Source organism: Haemaphysalis longicornis, unplaced genomic scaffold, assembly GCF_048455015.1.
Source record: "Haemaphysalis longicornis isolate Haplotype H1 unplaced genomic scaffold, Haemaphysalis longicornis Haplotype H1 scaffold_7, whole genome shotgun sequence".
Lineage (NCBI taxonomy): Eukaryota > Metazoa > Arthropoda > Arachnida > Ixodida > Ixodidae > Haemaphysalis > Haemaphysalis longicornis.
The window spans coordinates 139,077,768-139,095,176 of record NW_027526422.1 but is presented as its reverse complement, the minus strand read 5'-3'; the positions used below and the strand labels follow the sequence as shown (position 1 = coordinate 139,095,176).

The window sequence follows — 17,409 nt, the reverse complement described above, 5'->3', positions numbered from 1 at the left end:
CCTGAGCACCTTACTCATCAAACTAGAGAAGCAAAAGCGAGCGTTTTTATGTCCGAAGCTCAGGACCGTAGGGCTGAACATGCTGGACATGCATATCGCTGAGCTCTCTCCGTAAGGGGTACCTGACAGTAGCCGCGTACGAGGTCTAAGGTCGAAATGTAGCTGGCGGCACTGACCTTCTATATTCTCTCGTCAATGTTTGGGATTTGGAAAACCTGATCCCGTGTCACTACGTTCAACTTTCTGTAGTCAATACACGGCCTAGGATCTTTCCCTGGCTAGTCTACAATGGTCATAGAAGAGGTGTAGTCGCTTTCACTCTCCTTGTTCTACCCCAGTTCTAGCAATCGCTTCACCTCATGATCTAGGATGGCCAGTCGCTTCGGAGGCATCCTGTATGGCTTAGAGCTTATGGGGATCGTGTTTTTTACTTCTACGTCATGTGTCAGAAGCGTCGTTCTCGACGGTCATCTCGAAAGCAAACACCTGAACTCATGGATCACGGCACAGAGGCTATCCAGCTGCGCCGTATCGAGAATTTTGGCCTGAGTTGTCAACTTTTTAAATTCCTCGGTAGAAAAATCGTGCGGAACAATTTCCAGTTGCGGGATCTCTGCGGATATCTCTTCCGGCACGTTGAGGCTGAGGGTGACCCAAGAATCGCTTTGGCGGTATTGTTTAAGAAGGTTGGCGTGGTAGATTTTGCAAACCTTCTTTTTGCCGGGCAGCTGAACTACAAACACAGTTCGCAGCGGAAAATTTCTGCAAAACTAGAGCTAGGTCCTCCCATTGAATTTCTACTTTCTTCGCCCGCGATGGCTTAGGAATCATGACTTGGTCAATTGGGTTGAAAGACCTCTCTCTGGCACTACGTTCGTAGTACTCGTTTACGTTTTCCCTAGAGGCTTTCATTCTGTATTCCGCAAGGTTCTCTGGCTTGTTTATCATTTCCAAGAGCTTTAGAACGTATTCCAAAAATGCAGGGTTTTCTCGACGGGCTTCCCACACCTCTCAGCATGAGCATAGATCTTCGATTCCTGCCGTAAACTAACTCTGCCGGAGTAAACCCGGTCGACTCGTGTGGGGCAGTACCAAACGCAAACAAGGGAGCGCGAAAGCAGGCGTCCCACTCTCGTTGATTCTCAAAACAAAGGGCGTGAAGACCCCGCTTCAATGTGGAGTGGCATCGCCTAACACTGTTTGATTGAGGGTGACAGACAGAGCTATGAATGAGCTTTACTCCGTAGGGATGTCGTGGTTAGAGCACTGGTGAACGCTTGATCGCTTTGCATTTCCGCAGGAAAATCAACTCGGGCAAACACTGCCAGTAAATCGTCCACCACGTCGGCAGAAGACAACTCTTTGAGAGGTACTGCGTCGGGGAATTTAGTGCCTGGGCACAGCATTGTCAGCAAGTACTTTTTTCCTCTCTCTGTGAGTGGAAGGGGCCCTACAATATCTATCACTAACCGCTTAATAGGCTCCGTGATTATAGCTACAAGTGCCATCCATTTGTCATGTGGTTTGGCCACGCGTTGACAACTGTAGCAGGAGCGAACAAACTGCTCTACATCTTTAAAGCATGACTGCCAGTAACATTCCTGGACGAGGCGGGCCTTGGTTTTTTTTCACAAGCAAATGGCCTGACTAGCCGCAACCATGGGAGACCTGAGGCAGATCTTGCCGGCACTTCGTCGGCACTATTAGCTGATCCAAGCTGACCCCTCGTCTATCCTGGTAACGCCGGAACAAGAGACCGCCTCATTTGAAAATGGATATGTTCTTTTTTACGACCCCTTCCATGTAGGAATCATGCAGTTTTCGAAATACTACACGTTTTTCTGCTGAATTTATTTCAATGGCCATACAATTTATTCCAAGTTCCAGCCAATGTAATCCAAGCGCCATCTATTTTAATCCAAACGCCATCGACATTAATCCAGGTGCCAGCGAATTTAATACAAGTGGCAATTATTTAACCCAGCTGTCGGAAGGTTGTTCAGGGGTGTTTTGTGTGGAATTAGGCGCAGCTATGCCGGCTTTGATGGGGGTGGTTTGATAAAAACGTAGTGTTCCTGAATGCCTTACGTGCAAAATATAATATGCGTACAGCTTAATGTACATTTACAAACAGCCGCAGACCAGGAGAGCGTCTCGTTTGATCTGTGGGTGGTGTGTGGTGATCATCTGCGAGATCGTCAGGAGTATCGTCTGCTCGTGTATGGTTACAACAGCAGATTTGCCAGCGTATGTTTACGCGAGCAGACGGCACTTCTGTCGCCAAAGGCGATATTTCTGACAATCTCGCAGACGATATTATAATTCGGAAATAATGCTTCACGCTGCACAAAAGCATTCAATTATTAAAAATGAGAATAAAAGGGGCATTTAGGGATGTGCTTTATCAAAGGGGCTTCTGAATGCATTGTTAGGCAAAGATCAGATGTTACTTCTAACTAGTGGTATCGACAGGGCTCTTGCAGACGATTAGCTCACAGAAACGGTATGCGCTTGCTAGTACAAGTATATTAAACTTTTCTAATAAGATATTTTGCACAGACTGGATCAAGAAACAGCACGTTTTCACCAGAGCATGTGCATCGAAACCTGCATAGCTGCGCCTAATTCCACACAAAAGACCCCCAAACAACCTTCCCACTGCTGGAATAAACTGGTCGGCACTAGGATTAAATTCGCTAGCACCTGGTATAAATCCGATGGCGCTTGGATTAAGTTATTGCTTCAATTTATATGTATGGTGATTAAAATAAATTGAATAGGAAATCCCGTAGTATCCCCTTCTTTCTTCCTTTGAAACTGGTCCCTGTCTACTCCCAGTCGGCGCTCGAAATTCGTGCATGACAGGGGTAAAACATGACCCGGCACCTCTTTCGTTACCTCCTCGTCAGCAGGAGTACGCTCTGCGTCCTAGTTAGCGTTACTGCCTGAGTAGCCCCCACTTTCTCTCGCTTGCCCTTCTACCGCTTTTTCTGGAAAGTCAATGTTTTCTTTCCTGGTTGACTTTTCCAATCTCAACTGACTTGCCGGCTCTCTTGCTTTAGAGCCAATGAGCGCGCTTACCTCTCCTTCGTCGAAACTGCTTCCATGCTCTCTCAGGAGAGACTACGATTTGTTCGAAAACAGGTATGGGTAAGCCAGGGAAGGTTGGTTAAAACGGCTGGCTCTGTCACCAACACGCCAAAAGGCCCATCGATGTGTACACGGGCCAGTGGTGAACAAACACTGTCTTCCCGCACTGCTTGCCTAATCCATGCGTATTATGCGAGAAAATCTGTTCGCTTCAGGTAAAATGGGTGGACGACATCCATTGTAGCTGCACAGTCTCTCAGAACTTTGCGACTCTTTCCGTTTACGGTTAACTCCCGGATGTACGGCCTCAGGAGCGCCAGATTTTCGTCGTCATCGTCCCCGTACAAGCAAACTATACGCGGGTTTTGGCATGCAGCCGCTAAGTGGCCGGGTTGCCGGCACTTGAAATAACAGTGCGTCTTGGAGCTGCAAACGTTTTGTTTGTGAAGAAGTCTTCGTCGTCTTTGTTTTTAGACGGCGTTCGCGGGTTCCCCTTCCCTGTTTCCTTTCCTTTTGTGCCCTTATTTTGACCCAAAAACGACCGAAGCTGGGCTCCTCCCCGATCAAAAGTGGGCTTGTGCGGGTCCCGTCCCTGCTGGGCGCCCAGTTTGCGATTCTCCACGCGTGGGGCCTCATCAAAAAACATGTGGTGCGACACGTATTCATCAGCTACTTCTGTCACTTTCACCACCGTTTATGCGTCACGCCTGTCTAGTAGCCACATGCGCATCGGCTAGGCCTTTGTGCCGATGGATTGCTCTAAGCAAATGCATACCAGTATCTTGTCGTGGTTCCCGTATACGTCCGAACTCTTTAACCATCCTACCAGATTCAGCTTCAAGCTATAGGCGTATTCGGCGTACGACGGATCCTTAGCCTTTGCCGATTTTCGGAACCTTTGCCAAAAAGCTTCCGACGACAACCGATACCTCTTAAGTAGGCTTTGCATCACCGTGGCGTAATTTTCCGACTGCTCTTTGCTAAGCCTAGCAATGACGTCCGCAGCTTCACACGGAAGCAGTGTTGGGAGATGGTGGGGCCAGGATCCCGTCTCAAACGACACCTTGTCGCATGTCCGTTCGAAGTTCACTAAGAACGAGCCAATGTCCTCCCCTGTCTTAAAAGGCTGAAGCAGGTATTGCAATTTGAAATTCTCCCGGTCTCTTGCGCTGGGCGACTGTGAGCTGGCGGGCGTTCTTGCTACTTTTCTGCTCTCTAGCTCGTAGTCGCGACGTTTCTGTTTTTATGTTTATTGCCTTGTTAGCCTAAAATGCCATCGTACCATTCTTCAAGGTCTATTTCAATAAATTTGTCATAAGTTTGTCGCAATAACATGTCTGTTTCAACTGAGTACGAGCCAAATCCGAACTTATCCTAATATTGCTCAAATTATCCGCATAATTCTTAATTACTTGTACCTATAGATTTCCCCTAGCTGATATGTAAAACATATCATTTAATAGTTCTGAGAGCATTCTATTTAGACCCGGTTCCAAACTTTCGTTTTTTTCCAGAAATTCTCCTGAGGTGGAATTGGCTCATTTCGAAAAAAAACGCCTCAAATAGCTATCAAGCCCAGGATTCATATGGCGGCGCTTTAGAATGTGCGCGAGGCCAGAAGAGAGGTGGCGCGAAGAAGGGGGTATGGCCCGAAAAATTTTGAGGGAGGGGGGGGGGGGGGGCTTTAAAGCCGGGGCACCCCGGTTCCCCCCTCTGGGTATGTCCCTGCCCGAAGACTAGACGAGCAGAAAAGAGCTCTATCTTATAAAGCTACCGGTAGTGCCACTAAAATTACCAGAGAGGCACTTATGCACAATTTGGGCATGCCAGTCCTTTCATCTTTATTACTCTTTGTGCAAAATAACGAGATTATCTTTTGTGCAAAATGGGTTGCTATTGAGATCCTGTCCAGTCGTTTCTACCTGTGTCGTCATATCGCCAGTCTCTGGTGTGGACATATTCGATGTTTGCCTTTTGTCAAGTTCAGGGTCTCGCTTTATGCGCCAAAGCCACTTTTGGCCTGTCACATAGATTCCGGTGGCAGACTAAATACATTTAGACCTCCGTGGGTGCTGATTGCATCAAAATGACGACTAACGGCTATTTGTAGTTTTACAGCGATAAGAGAAACAGGTGAAATTGACAGGGAAAAAAGCTTCAACTAGGCCTTCATAGAAAACATGGTGAGCATGGATTGACTGTTTGAAAATGTTTTATATTTAGGGGACCATGGAGACAACATTCCATTTCAATCCATATAATGATCAGGGTAACATTCATGCCAAGTTGTTTGTTGAAAACACATTATTATTCGGCTGCTACCACAATTTCCTTTCCTTGTTTTTTTTCTTTCCTTTTTACGGCAAACAGTGTACGAGCAACCCACTTTCACGCATAAAGAGCGATACGCTGCCGAAACCCTTGGAGAACTGCCGGCTCAAATTATTGCCAAAATTTACAAGGCTGCTCAAGCAAAGTGAGCAGCACTTGTCGAGAAACGCGTCTTTACCCTATATTCCTGAAGGAGGAAACTCATTTCCGGTCTACAAGCACATAAGAAATATCTAGCAACGCATAGTAGGTTAGGCTGAATGATGAAATATTTATACTCAACCCACAGCAGATCTTCTCACATCTGAGGGCCGAAAAGAGGTAAATTACGCTATATGAACGTTAAGCATTTACGAAGTTCCATTAGAAAATCAACAGAAAGATACCTCTTGCTCTGTTTTTGGTGTCTGCAGTCACAACCTAGGCAACTTACGTTTAAATCCTTGCAGTTGACAGTGCTGGACAGGGGTTCAAGTGGGACTGGGCTCCCACTTCAAGCCCTGTCCACTACTCCTCAGTGCAGTACGCCCACGTTGAAGCCCAGAGTATTTTATGTGTCCCGAGTTCAGCATCGCTATTTTTTGCTTGCGGCCACCATGCCGCCTCCTTCTCGAATGTACGGTGGCTCACTAACAAGCACTTGACGACTTCACTATATAAAGTGCATTAGCCTCGATGTATGACTCGATATTATTGTAGCACTTCATCATGGCAAGAACTAACAGGATACGTTCTCGTATAGGAAGATGAAATGCTTTGTTCGCTGTTGTGTCATCGCGTGCGACCCTGTCTCGTGGTGCAAACCGCGTCCGGGCGATACCAATGTGCGGGTACTTCGGGAATCGCGCCCTTATTTTTCCCATGATAAGCCTAACCCTATCCATGAGTCATGGTACGAGCTACATAAGGTCACATCAGGTCATATGTATTCATAAAAAAAGTTTTTATGTTTTATGATGACAAATTCCACACATGACGGACGTACGAATATGCTAATCTTGACGTCGCTGGGGCAAATTGTGTACAATAATCACCTGTTTTTCTTCGCAGTCGTATACCCCAATCAGAGGCCGTAACTGCCTCGATTACGCTGGCGCGCAGGACCGCTAGCTTATTTAGTCACGTTTCACATGCATAGTGTTACCATTTTTAAAGAAATATGCCTACGTCTTTTCTTAGCAACTGCAGATGTTTTCTATTTCCACGCTTTTTGCAGAGGATTTAAATGCATAATTAAAAGATTGGTCGAAGTGTTGTAATTTCGAAGCAGGAATTTAAGCGTTTCTTAATGAATAATAGACGACAGCAAAAGGTTCTGTCGGCCTCATTGTAGTCATTACAAGCAAGGGTTGTCGAACAAACATTTTGGGGTTGTGCAGCTGCCAGGACTGGATATGCGCAGGCAATATACGATGGCATTGCATAGCATTACACTGTGGTTGTGGTTGTTACCATGTAAATTGTTGTCGCCGTTGCATATATACGTGCCAGAAAGCAGTTGTAGGACCAACATGCGTAAATTTTATGGTCCCCGGTTGAGTGAGGTTGTTTATACAAATGGGATATTGTGCACCTTTGTGAGTAAAAGAGAAGAAGAAGGACTCGTAAGTACACGAATGTTTGTGCAATGTTTTTATAGAACAAGGATGCCAAATGATGCCTGTAATTGTCTCGACATTTCTTGAGCCTAAGCTAGGTTTCGGCATGCTATATAAGCATTTTATACTCTGCTTTGGCGGATAATTGGATCAATGGCGGCAAGTATTTGCGCGACCTTGTTATATTCCGAGCCAGAAGAACACGCATATATCGAGTTCTGCAAAAAACTGAAAACTGTATTACACGAAGTAACCCGGGTTGAAATAAAATTTCTTCGGCCACCCAGCCTTGTTGACTTCTGGTGTCTGCTTGCATCCATCGAGAGTGCGACATTCCATCACCATTTCGTGCACTCGATCCATCAGGCCATCCAGGGACGTAGAGCAGGCGTGCTCACTAAACACTTTAGTTACTGCCGACAGAAACCATGATCCCATGGCCCTGTTTCTGAGTGCGATGTACCCAGGAATAGTCGCGTATGCGATGTACATATCCGACAGAACAGGTATCCGATTGCGGGTTGGCTCGGAAGTCACGGTGGAGTTCCCGTCTGGTACGTTGCGACTGTCCGCGCTTATCCTGACATCATCAGTTCCGTTGTCCCACTCGGCTGCGTAAAAAATGCAATAGAAAAGGATTACCCAAAATGCTTATGCACTGGAACGTAGCTCAATCACATTAACATTCCTCATTCACCAAACCTGAATGAAGAAAGCATGCAAACTCATGTCGTTACCTATGGTCCGAGCTGGGTTATGACATATGTGAGTTTCAACACACTATGACTAAAATCTCCAGAAATCGTGTGCACATATACACTGGCACCTACTACAGCAAAAACATAGGCTGGACAAGCGAGCACTTGCAAAACGCATCATCCAGACCTTTGCTGACACATTTTGATTCGCATTCGCTCCAACGATAAGCTCATTCAAGAAGGACGTAGTAGTGCTGAGATATATGCACGTATTTTTTCCTTAGGTTGTCCTGGGAGTGTGCGAAAGCCTTAAACAATTAAAGTCGTTCCATTTAATGTGAAAGCTGTCGGAACTGCAGAGCAACGATTTGCCATAATGGCTGCGGGCGCCGTTATCCGCTCACTGCTACCACCCATCACGCTCTTCGGCGCCCTGTGTTACCCCTCTCTTGATGAATATGCAATTAAAATATCCCGCCTTCCCAGCGCTCGGGCGCCTCCTGCCTGCAACTGAGCCAGCCCGAGTTGTGTTTTTTTTTGTGGTTGGTTTCATTTCATACGCTGGAGCTGTTTTGCGTTATTTCGAACGCTTAATGTTTTTCATGCGCGGCTGGAGCCTTTCTGCGTCATTTTGAACGCGCACTTGTTTTCGGGGCTGGCGCTTTTCTGCGTCATTTGGAACGCGCTATTGTTTTCTTGCGCGGCCCCTTTTTTGTTTACTATCGCAAAACCCAACCCAACAAGCGTTCCTACCTAAATGAATGCGGGGGCAGCCGGTTATATGCACAGGTTTCAGCTGAAATGTATCTGCAATTTTCTTTGCGCTAAACAACAGGGGGATCTACGACAAGAGCCTCGGTTCACGAGTTTCGAGCGGTTATAACTATTTAAACCGCGCGGTTTTCGAAGCCTCAGCATGACTCCCTGACGACGGTACACCAGGTTACACTTGGGTAAATTATCTCCTTGCGCCGCCTGATTCCGGCAGTCGCTTGACATTGACCGTTAGCGAGCTACGACGACACGGCGAGCCCATAAAGTGCTCTGCGCTTAAAACAGAGAGCGCAGCGCTCTATAAAAGACATAACTGCACCCCAAACGGACACACGCTACGTACAGCAATTTTCTGTGGAAGTTCTCCATCTTGACGGGAACAGCATGATAGGTCTCACAGCCTCTACCACCGGTGCGCTCACGTCTTGGTTCCTAATGTCGCTGCTATTTAGCATTCAGAAATAAAGGAGCTATTTCTCGTGTGTTCGTTGGCGCAAATATTTTCATTTCTTTTTATTTTAAAGGGACACTGAAGTGAATTTGTCAAGCTCCCGGTTTTGCTTGCACTGCGTAGAATGGCTCAAATTACCACACTTTTCATCGTTTATCCGGTTGATAAATTGTTAATTATTTTATAAAGCGGGAAAGAAGGAAAACTACCATGCGCGGTCTGTGGCGACTGCATCAACTAAAGCTGTGACGTCGCGCGGAGATGGCACGGTGATTGGACGATGTCCGAGGTTAGCCCTTAAAACAACATGTTTGACATCCGACGGCATCGTTGGATGGCCCTTCTCGATATCTCAGTCATCGCCGTACCGCCCTTCTGCCGTATTGTCGGCTGTAAAATGCCTGATATAAGCCTACCAGGACGGCTTGGAATCGTAGAAATCACTAGCCGAGGCCTACGGAGTGGATGATGCCCTCCGCGTCACCGCAGACGCTCAAATGCCATGCGCTTTTCTCTCATATTTGGAGCTTGCCTCACTCATGCCTGTATCGTAAAAAGCGTGTTCGCACCAGGCCAAGGGTGCGCTGATTCAGGCCTGTGCCCACTGCCCGCAAGCAGCAGCACACTAACGAGAACTCGCTAGAGCGTCAGTGGCAGTCTGCGCGCGTTCTGCAAACTCGCTCATGGAACAGTGAACCTTACGGCCCAAAAATGGTGAACTCTGTTTAGAAAACATCGGCCGAAAACGAAAAACTGAACTGGCAAAAAAAAAACGATGCACCCTCGGGGATTCGAACTTCGGACTTGCAAAACGATAACCTAGCGCCTTAGACAACTCGAGCACAGGCCAGCTCTGCTGAGGCTGGATATATAACAAATATAAAGTATAACCAGTTTACACTTTTATTTAGCCTTATCATTTGCAGTACTGTAGGTGACTACTTGTCGTATAGCGCCCGTGCAGTAAGCGTCCCCCAAACTTCTACAATATCTCACGTCTAGCAATTGCATTTCTTGGACTGAAAAGCGTTCTCAGATGTGCGGTCGTGCTGCTGACCGCTATGCTTGTTCACCCAGCGCAAAAAAGTGCTTTCTGCTCCCTAGTTTTGCGCTGTACAGTAAAAGGTTCAGTTGATTTTATTTTCTTAGTTCCAATATTGACTTCGTTGACTCGTCTCTCGCCTTCAAGTGGCCTTAGATTTTCCTACTAGCGTAAAGTCAGCGAAGCGTCGCATGTGCATTTGTGCAGCGCTTGTGTGAGGCGACCTTGAGTCGACTCGGAGCTAGATACAGTGTACAAACTAACAAAGTAAAGAAAGGCACATTCTTTTATTCACAAACGTGTGGTGGCTTAGTTTCAATTGAGCGAGCCAATTGCGACGGCCCGTCGGCGGCCGGCGGTCTAGACGCTGTGCCGACTGACTCGATCGGAAGGTCGGCGAACCGTGCAGTAACGCAGCCAATTGCGAGCTCGTCTCCTCGTGACATCACACAAAAACGCCACAAAAAATGGGCGAAGATGCAGAGAGGAGGACAGCATTTTTGAATTGCTTTTTGTTTACAATGTTTACAAATCACTTCAGTGTCCCTTTAGCCCTTATATTTTTATAACGTTTTATTTCTTCGCATTTTATACCGTTAGCATAATTAGTAATTATCACGTTTCATTTATTATCCTTTTCATATACACTCCCTCGACTGTACCTGCAAAAGACTGGAAAGATTTGATAGAATGTGACCAGAAAACTGTCCTTATTACCACGTTAACAAACCTCTATAAATTTGCCACAGACGCAAAGTTTCTGCCGCATAACTAATATACCCTTGGAGGAGTTTTTGCGTACACTTTTGTTGCATTTGCCTTTTCCGGATTGACCATTTTGTTTTAAAATGTCTTCAACAAACTTTGCTAACCTGCTTTAAAAAGTCACGTGTAGGGAAACAGAAATACAGGTGTCGTAAAATATAATGCATGGCAAAAATCGTTTCTTTATACTTGCGAATTTCTTTTAAATCCGTTTTGTCTTGGAGAGAGTAGCACTGAAATTTGTCATACAACTTATTGATTGGTAAGATGCGAACTACCACTTGAGGTTTAGCTGCATATTAAGAAATCTATAGGAAAAAATCAGCGAAGTGCATTCGTCACGACACAAAAAAAAAAAGTTGCACCAACCTCCGCGGCACGCCTGAACGAGAAAAATCTTGGGCTTTTTTTTAAGTGCGGGGCATTCCTCGTTGTTGAAGGTCCTGTAGACATCATTCCGAAGGTGCAATTTTTCACCATCGCTGCCATATATGAACCGTTCCTCGCCGTGAGACATGAGTATGACCACCAGGCAGTCAGCGAACCGGTGAGATTCCGCTTTCGAGACGCGCCTCAGGAGGTCTTTCATTTCCTGCATGGCGGTGCATAAAACATTAAAGCGTTGCTTACACTTCTGGCGTTAGGTAAACAGGCGTAACATTTTTTGCGCGTGTTACTGTTTCGCCCTTTATTAGGGTTTGTCCTGTATTTTTTGCGCAGTTCGGAAATAGAAGAGCGTGAAGTTGTGAAACCAGGACGAGGTTTAAAAAGTACGGAAGATACACATGGAAGAGTTCTAGAGAGAAGGAGAGTGCGTGGAACAGTATGCTTCTCCAATGAAAGCATGTCACGCAACCGGAATAATGGTACTAGCAGAAAGTAGACAGCCATCCTAAATGTCTTCTGCCTGAAGTTTTGGACACGAACCATATTACACACCAACACAAACTACGTATGGAAGACTTCCGCCGACGAAAGTTCCCAAAGAAGGCCGTTCCAAGAGATCGGTAGCTGTTCCAGTTAGCAAATATTTAATAAACAGACGAAGTCAATGAATACCTGCTGTTAACTCAGAAATCGCACAAGGCTTTTTGCATAAAAAAAACCTAACTTTGCCTCTTTCGCTAAATCGTTAGTAACCATCACTTAACGGAATATTAGATGCGGCAAAATAATCACAGATGAGCTATTGATTTATGTGTGGTCCACCTGTTTTCACTGCATCGACCAAAGAAGCAGCACTCCAGAAAATTCCGATTACGTGCGCGATTCTATATCCGCACTTGGCCAGTATTCCTAGCGTGTAGGTGAATTATTCATGAAAATAAGTTTCTTCTCGAAACTTTTTATTTATTTGTCAAGCTCAACCACTAGGCAATGACCAGATCACGGACGGAGGCACTGAAATCAAGAATATTAGTCGGGATATTAGTCAAGTCACTGTTTAGGTACAAAATTTAGGTATCTGAACGCGATACCAACATTGCTCTTGGTCTCTTCCTTACTACAGTAAAAAAACTGATCGCTGTCGCCGCATCTTTACTTCGTAAATTATTCTGAGATTTCATATTTCCAATCATAGCGTGTTAGGCAGGATAAAAATTACGACGATTTGCAGTGACGTGAGTACGGACGGACGATGGTGAAGCTTGACAAATATTCTGCTCACAGTTAAAGTGAACAGAAAACACAGGGCTGTCTTCCAAAAACAAGGCTTTCCTGCTTTTTTTATGGAGAGCTTCGGGTTGTGGAGAAAGCGGCTGAAGAGCTCAAAAGTGGGTGATGAGTTCAATAATTTAGCCAAGGTGTCTGGGCCTGCTATATAGTACTTCTCTCTGCAAGACTTCATATCAGTTGAAGGAGTTAGAGTTGCTTAAAAATTGCTTAAGCACGAGGTCGGGGGTTCGATTAACGGCCGCGGCGGCCGCTTTTCTGATCGAGGCGAAAAGCAAAAACGCCCGTGTGTACGAGATTTCGGCGCACGTTAAAGATCCCCAGGTGGTCAAAATTAATCCGGAGCGCTCCACTACGGCGCTCCTCATCGCCTGCTTTGCGTCGGCGAGTTAAACCGTACAATTAATCAATTAAAAATTGCTTAACACAGTAGTTTCTCGTCACCCTATGTATGTGTTAAATACAACAGTCTTTATTTGGCTACACAAACGCGAAAATTTTGTCCGTCTGGTAGTCCGTCTCCCTGTCGGCAGCTCGGCCTCAAGTTATCAGGAATTCTTGAACAACATGTTTGTATACTTGTAAGAAAAGCAATGCCAAATGACTAAATGTCGTTGAATGCTTCATACTTCCCGTCATCGTTCAGCAAAAAAGAAAGCTATAGGCGTAGTTGAGCAAAACATAGATACATAACTGGTACTAGCAATGACCTTTTAATTAAAATGATGTAGGTGGAGAACTGAGGAAACGCGTAAAGACGAAATGGTACTCTTCCGAACTGGCACTCGTCCGCGAGAGAAAAGGGAGAAATAGTGTTTCGTAAATTTGTCATTATCACTCTAATCTGTTCACATATCTAAGTGGTTTTTGCTGATATATGTAGCCAATACGAATATCTAAAAAAGTAGTTTTACGTTCTCCCGTAAACCAACACTAATAGGCCGATTCTGCATTTCGGAACCAAAATGAATTCTCTTAAAGATCCCGCAATAAACACGTCACTGATTGATTTATCCAATTTCACCGCGGCCGCTTTTTTGATAGAGGCGAAAAGTAAAAACTTCCGTGTGTTGGAGGTTTCAGCGCACGTTAAATATTCCCAGGTGGTCAGAAATAATTGAGAGCCTTCCACTATAGCGTGCCTTGTCGCCAGTTATACGTCGGCTCGTTAAACCGCACAATCAATCAATCAATCAATCAATCAATCAATCAATCAATCAATCAATCAATCAATCAATCAATCAATCAATCAATCAATCAATCAATCAATCAATCAATCAATCAATCAATCAATCAATCAATCAATCAATCAATCAATCAAGCAAGCAAGCAACCAATCAATCAATCAATCAAGCAATAAATAAATGATGTATCCAATAGGTTTTTCAAGTAACGTCACATTACAAAATCAATCAATCAATCAATCAATCATTCAATCAAACAATCAAGCAATCAACGATGTATCCAATTGGTTTTTGCAAGTAACATTACAAGACAAATACACAAAAAAAATTTTAAGGATTTCCTCCTGTGACGCCGGTAAGAAGGGCGAAACAAACTTTTCTCTAAATAACCCATCAGTCGAACCGCAAATAACTAGCAGGTGATATAAACGGCTAGCCAAACTGGTGATTTAAACAGCTTCAAACTTCAGTAGCACATTCTGAGTTTGCTGTAGCAGCTAACCAATGCTTTGACATTTACAAATTCCAGCCGGGAGGGAGTTAAAAACACCTACCGTATAGGAACAAACATTTTTCGGAAAATTACGTGTTTCAACAAATTACTCAATAACTAAATAGTTCGTATATCCATTGTTTACTTGCTAATACCTGCGTTACAGTTGTCCACAAACGAATTTCAGTATTTTGTGGCAATATGCGTATAAAAAGGCGAGAGGTTTTTTTAGCTTACACCCCTATTTACGCGGCATTCAATTCAATTTTTCCGCGTTTGAATCGCTCTCGCCATGCCTTGGGAGTGTCTGCAACCCTGCGCCTCCCAGTAGCAGCCGATGTTATTTGTCTTTACATTTGGGTTGATGAGCACCGTTCATACCAACTGAGATAACACCCCTAAGGGTAAGCGTAATTCGAGCGCATCATCTTGGGACAGATTGTTTTGGGAGAGTTCCAATAAAATATGAGCTCCAGCCTTTCCTGCCCCAGTAGGAGCCAATGTATTGACAGAACGCGGGAGTTCCTAATTGTGTACGACTTCATGGTGAACTACATAATTGTGGCAAGAAATAACAGGCGCCATGCCCATTAGTGTCATTAGTATAGTTGCCCACGGGGGGCATCGCCGTGTACTACCGCTAGTCTAGCATACAAATTGCGTAGTTTAAAACCATAGCGTTGTGTATGTGCTTACATCGCGTGTGAGGTTGGATGCGACGGTGACATTGAAGTGGAGTTGCGTGAAAAGGGTCTTCATACAGTCAGCATCAAGCTCGGATCCCTCCCTGTCTTCTAAAGGGCCGTCGAAGTTGACGTTGTTGATGATGATGCACCGGCCTCGTGGGTTCTGTCTCATTCTGTAGACCTACAAAAGGCAAGAGAAGGGTAAAAATTACCGCAATGTTGGTTACATGCCGTACATGCCGTCCTAACAGGGTGGTAACTGTGAGAAAGTTAAAAAAAATTTCCCAAGCAGTCAAGCACTATGCAGCTGAAGGGTGGATGTGCTACGAGGGCCATTGCATTGAACGCTTAGTGGTACTGCTGCTGACATGTAACGTAAGAGTTAGTATGCCAGCAGTGGGAGTAAACATTTGCATTACTTTGGGCAATCGTAATGGTCGCGAATATGTCAACCACTAAGACACACCTCGTAACACAAAAGGCAACAGACAGGTCCTAATTTCTTTCGAAATCAAGCCTGGGGTATTCCCTACCACATTTACAGCTTGCATTAGGATATGCGAAATTGGTCTGTTTTGCGCGTGTTAAGCTTTTCCTGCTTTATTGGCGCATCGGCGGTAGCACCCTGCGATGACGAAAATGTGTTCATGTGTTAAGAATTTTGCGAAAGATGTTCCTTCTCGTGCGCCGGGGAGGCGAGGCCCGATGCTTTAGGATTATGGCTCTGAAAAATTTGTGCGGGGTCTGATGACGTTCCCAAAGTAAATTCGGGCATTTTAGAAGCATATTGCTTCGCAGCAGCATTCCAGCGACCACAACGCACTCGTAGCCCTGCACGACAAAGACAATCCACGGCTAAACGAATTGTTTAGCCCAATCTAAGCAAGCTCCACCGCCTACATGCCAGGATTTTCTCTAGGATAAATCTCTATACAAAGATCGCTTAAAATGGCGCGATCAGCCAGATCAGGTCCCGCTTGGCAACAACCAGACTCTGAGCTTTCGCTAACCTTATTTAACAAAGTAATAGCCACATGTTGTTGAGCATGTTGCGCACTAAACTCGGGGTCAACCAAAACACTGCCGGTATCAGCGTTGATGCCTCCAAGGCAGCTCAACTTTCAGCGAAGCCAAATATGTAATCCCTGATAATACGTCCTAACCAGTACCCTGATTCGTGACTCCGCCTGTATATGTAAGTGGTTGTAATTGAGATGCGGCAATATTCACTCATGCTGATATTGTCAACAAAGCCGCGCCGTGAGATAAATGTATACACAGCTCGAATAAATCGCACACCACCTGCATTGTTTAGGTCCTTAGAAAGGGCCTGTGTTTCTTACGCAGTCAACCCTATCGCACGAGGTATCTGTGCATGATGTACATGAATACTATCTGCGCTATGCTACACGCCATTTTAAGCTAAAAGGTCCTCATGCAACCCCGCTCATCTACTACCAAGGAACCGCAAAGGAAATCCTTTTGTTTGCATCTTCATCTTTCCCCAATCTCGTTGAGGAATAAAAGCACCAGGAGAAAATTTAGCAGGCAACAGGGACACCACAGAATCGACTCTCCGTACCAAAAATACCACACCCTGCCCGAATTATCCCCTATCGGCCCCTTATCTCCCTTCGGGGATCTCAACGCCCACTCTTACGAGGTCGAATATCGAAAGTCGCTGAAGGCCTCTCAATAACATCATCCTTTCAGTCTGAATCAAACAGAAGGCCCTTAATTCCTTGGTACATGGTGGCCGGGAAATTGACTCATAGCAATCCGCGACAGTCCTTCAAAAGCACTGCGGGACGCTTCAACAGGAGATAGCAGGCCTAAATTTTATTCCTCACCACATATGATCTTAAAGCATCGGTAATTGTCATTCAGGACCAAAACTCTCACTGCAAGCACTCTGCTCTAAAACGATTTTTCTGGTGCACACTCATTCAAGAACAATATATGCAGTCTACCATTTTCCTTACAGCGGGAGAGGTATTCACATTCTCAGCGAGTTCATATCGTCATCGTGTAAACCGAGATCAAGACTGCAGTCTCACTATGCAATAACGGCCTTCTCCCAAATCTCCCGACATTTTGCCCATTGCACAGGACAGCACGATCATGGCCAAAAATAGGCTTCTTTTATTTTCGGCAATTTTATGTTGCGTATCCATCATATGGTCATGCTTACACAACAAAGAGGGACACTTTACTTTCGAAAACGATTGAATTACAACTCCTCGTTCTTGGCCCCCTCCACCGGGTTACCAGCATTATTAAAAAGCTGCACAACCAGGAATGCTTTCCCACACACTTTTTCCGACTGGGTGCCCTGGGTATAAAATGGTAATTTGTCCGTAAGAACATCGGACCCCACAATTCAACCTGGAATGCTCACTGAACTCACTAGTGGCACTGGCCAGTACGTCGACACTGGGTCGTCCAGGTGAATGCTTGGGATGTTTACAAAAGACGAACTCCTCTATTAAAATATGGCCAAGAATCTTTATTTGGCAGGCTCGATGACGTTAATAAATAATCGTGACCTAAAGAAACTATCTATACATCGTTTCATGCTTTTAGCTTGTATCAGAAAGAAGCGCATAGGCTTGCTGAAGCCTTG

At 45.1% G+C, this 17,409-nt stretch overlaps 1 protein-coding gene across 4 annotated transcripts in view; it reads right to left on the bottom strand.

The window, feature by feature from the left end:
• Positions 1–5,958: 5,958 nt before the first annotated feature.
• LOC144147061 (uncharacterized) overlaps positions 5,959–17,409 on the bottom strand; it is a 429,195-nt gene continuing 417,744 nt past the window's right edge. For 2 of the 4 annotated variants that reach the window (XM_077679096.1, XM_077679095.1), the window contains exons 19-21: positions 14,797–14,967; positions 11,119–11,341; positions 5,960–7,630 (exon numbers count right to left, since the gene is read on the bottom strand). In XM_077679096.1, coding sequence (XP_077535222.1) covers positions 7,260–7,630; positions 11,119–11,341; positions 14,797–14,967 — 765 coding nt within the window. In that variant the 3' untranslated portion in view covers positions 5,960–7,259. Of the gene's footprint in view, positions 7,631–11,118; positions 11,342–14,796; positions 14,968–17,409 lie in introns of all 4 variants that reach the window. The other 2 variants (XM_077679097.1, XM_077679098.1) reach the window with 2 other exon arrangements.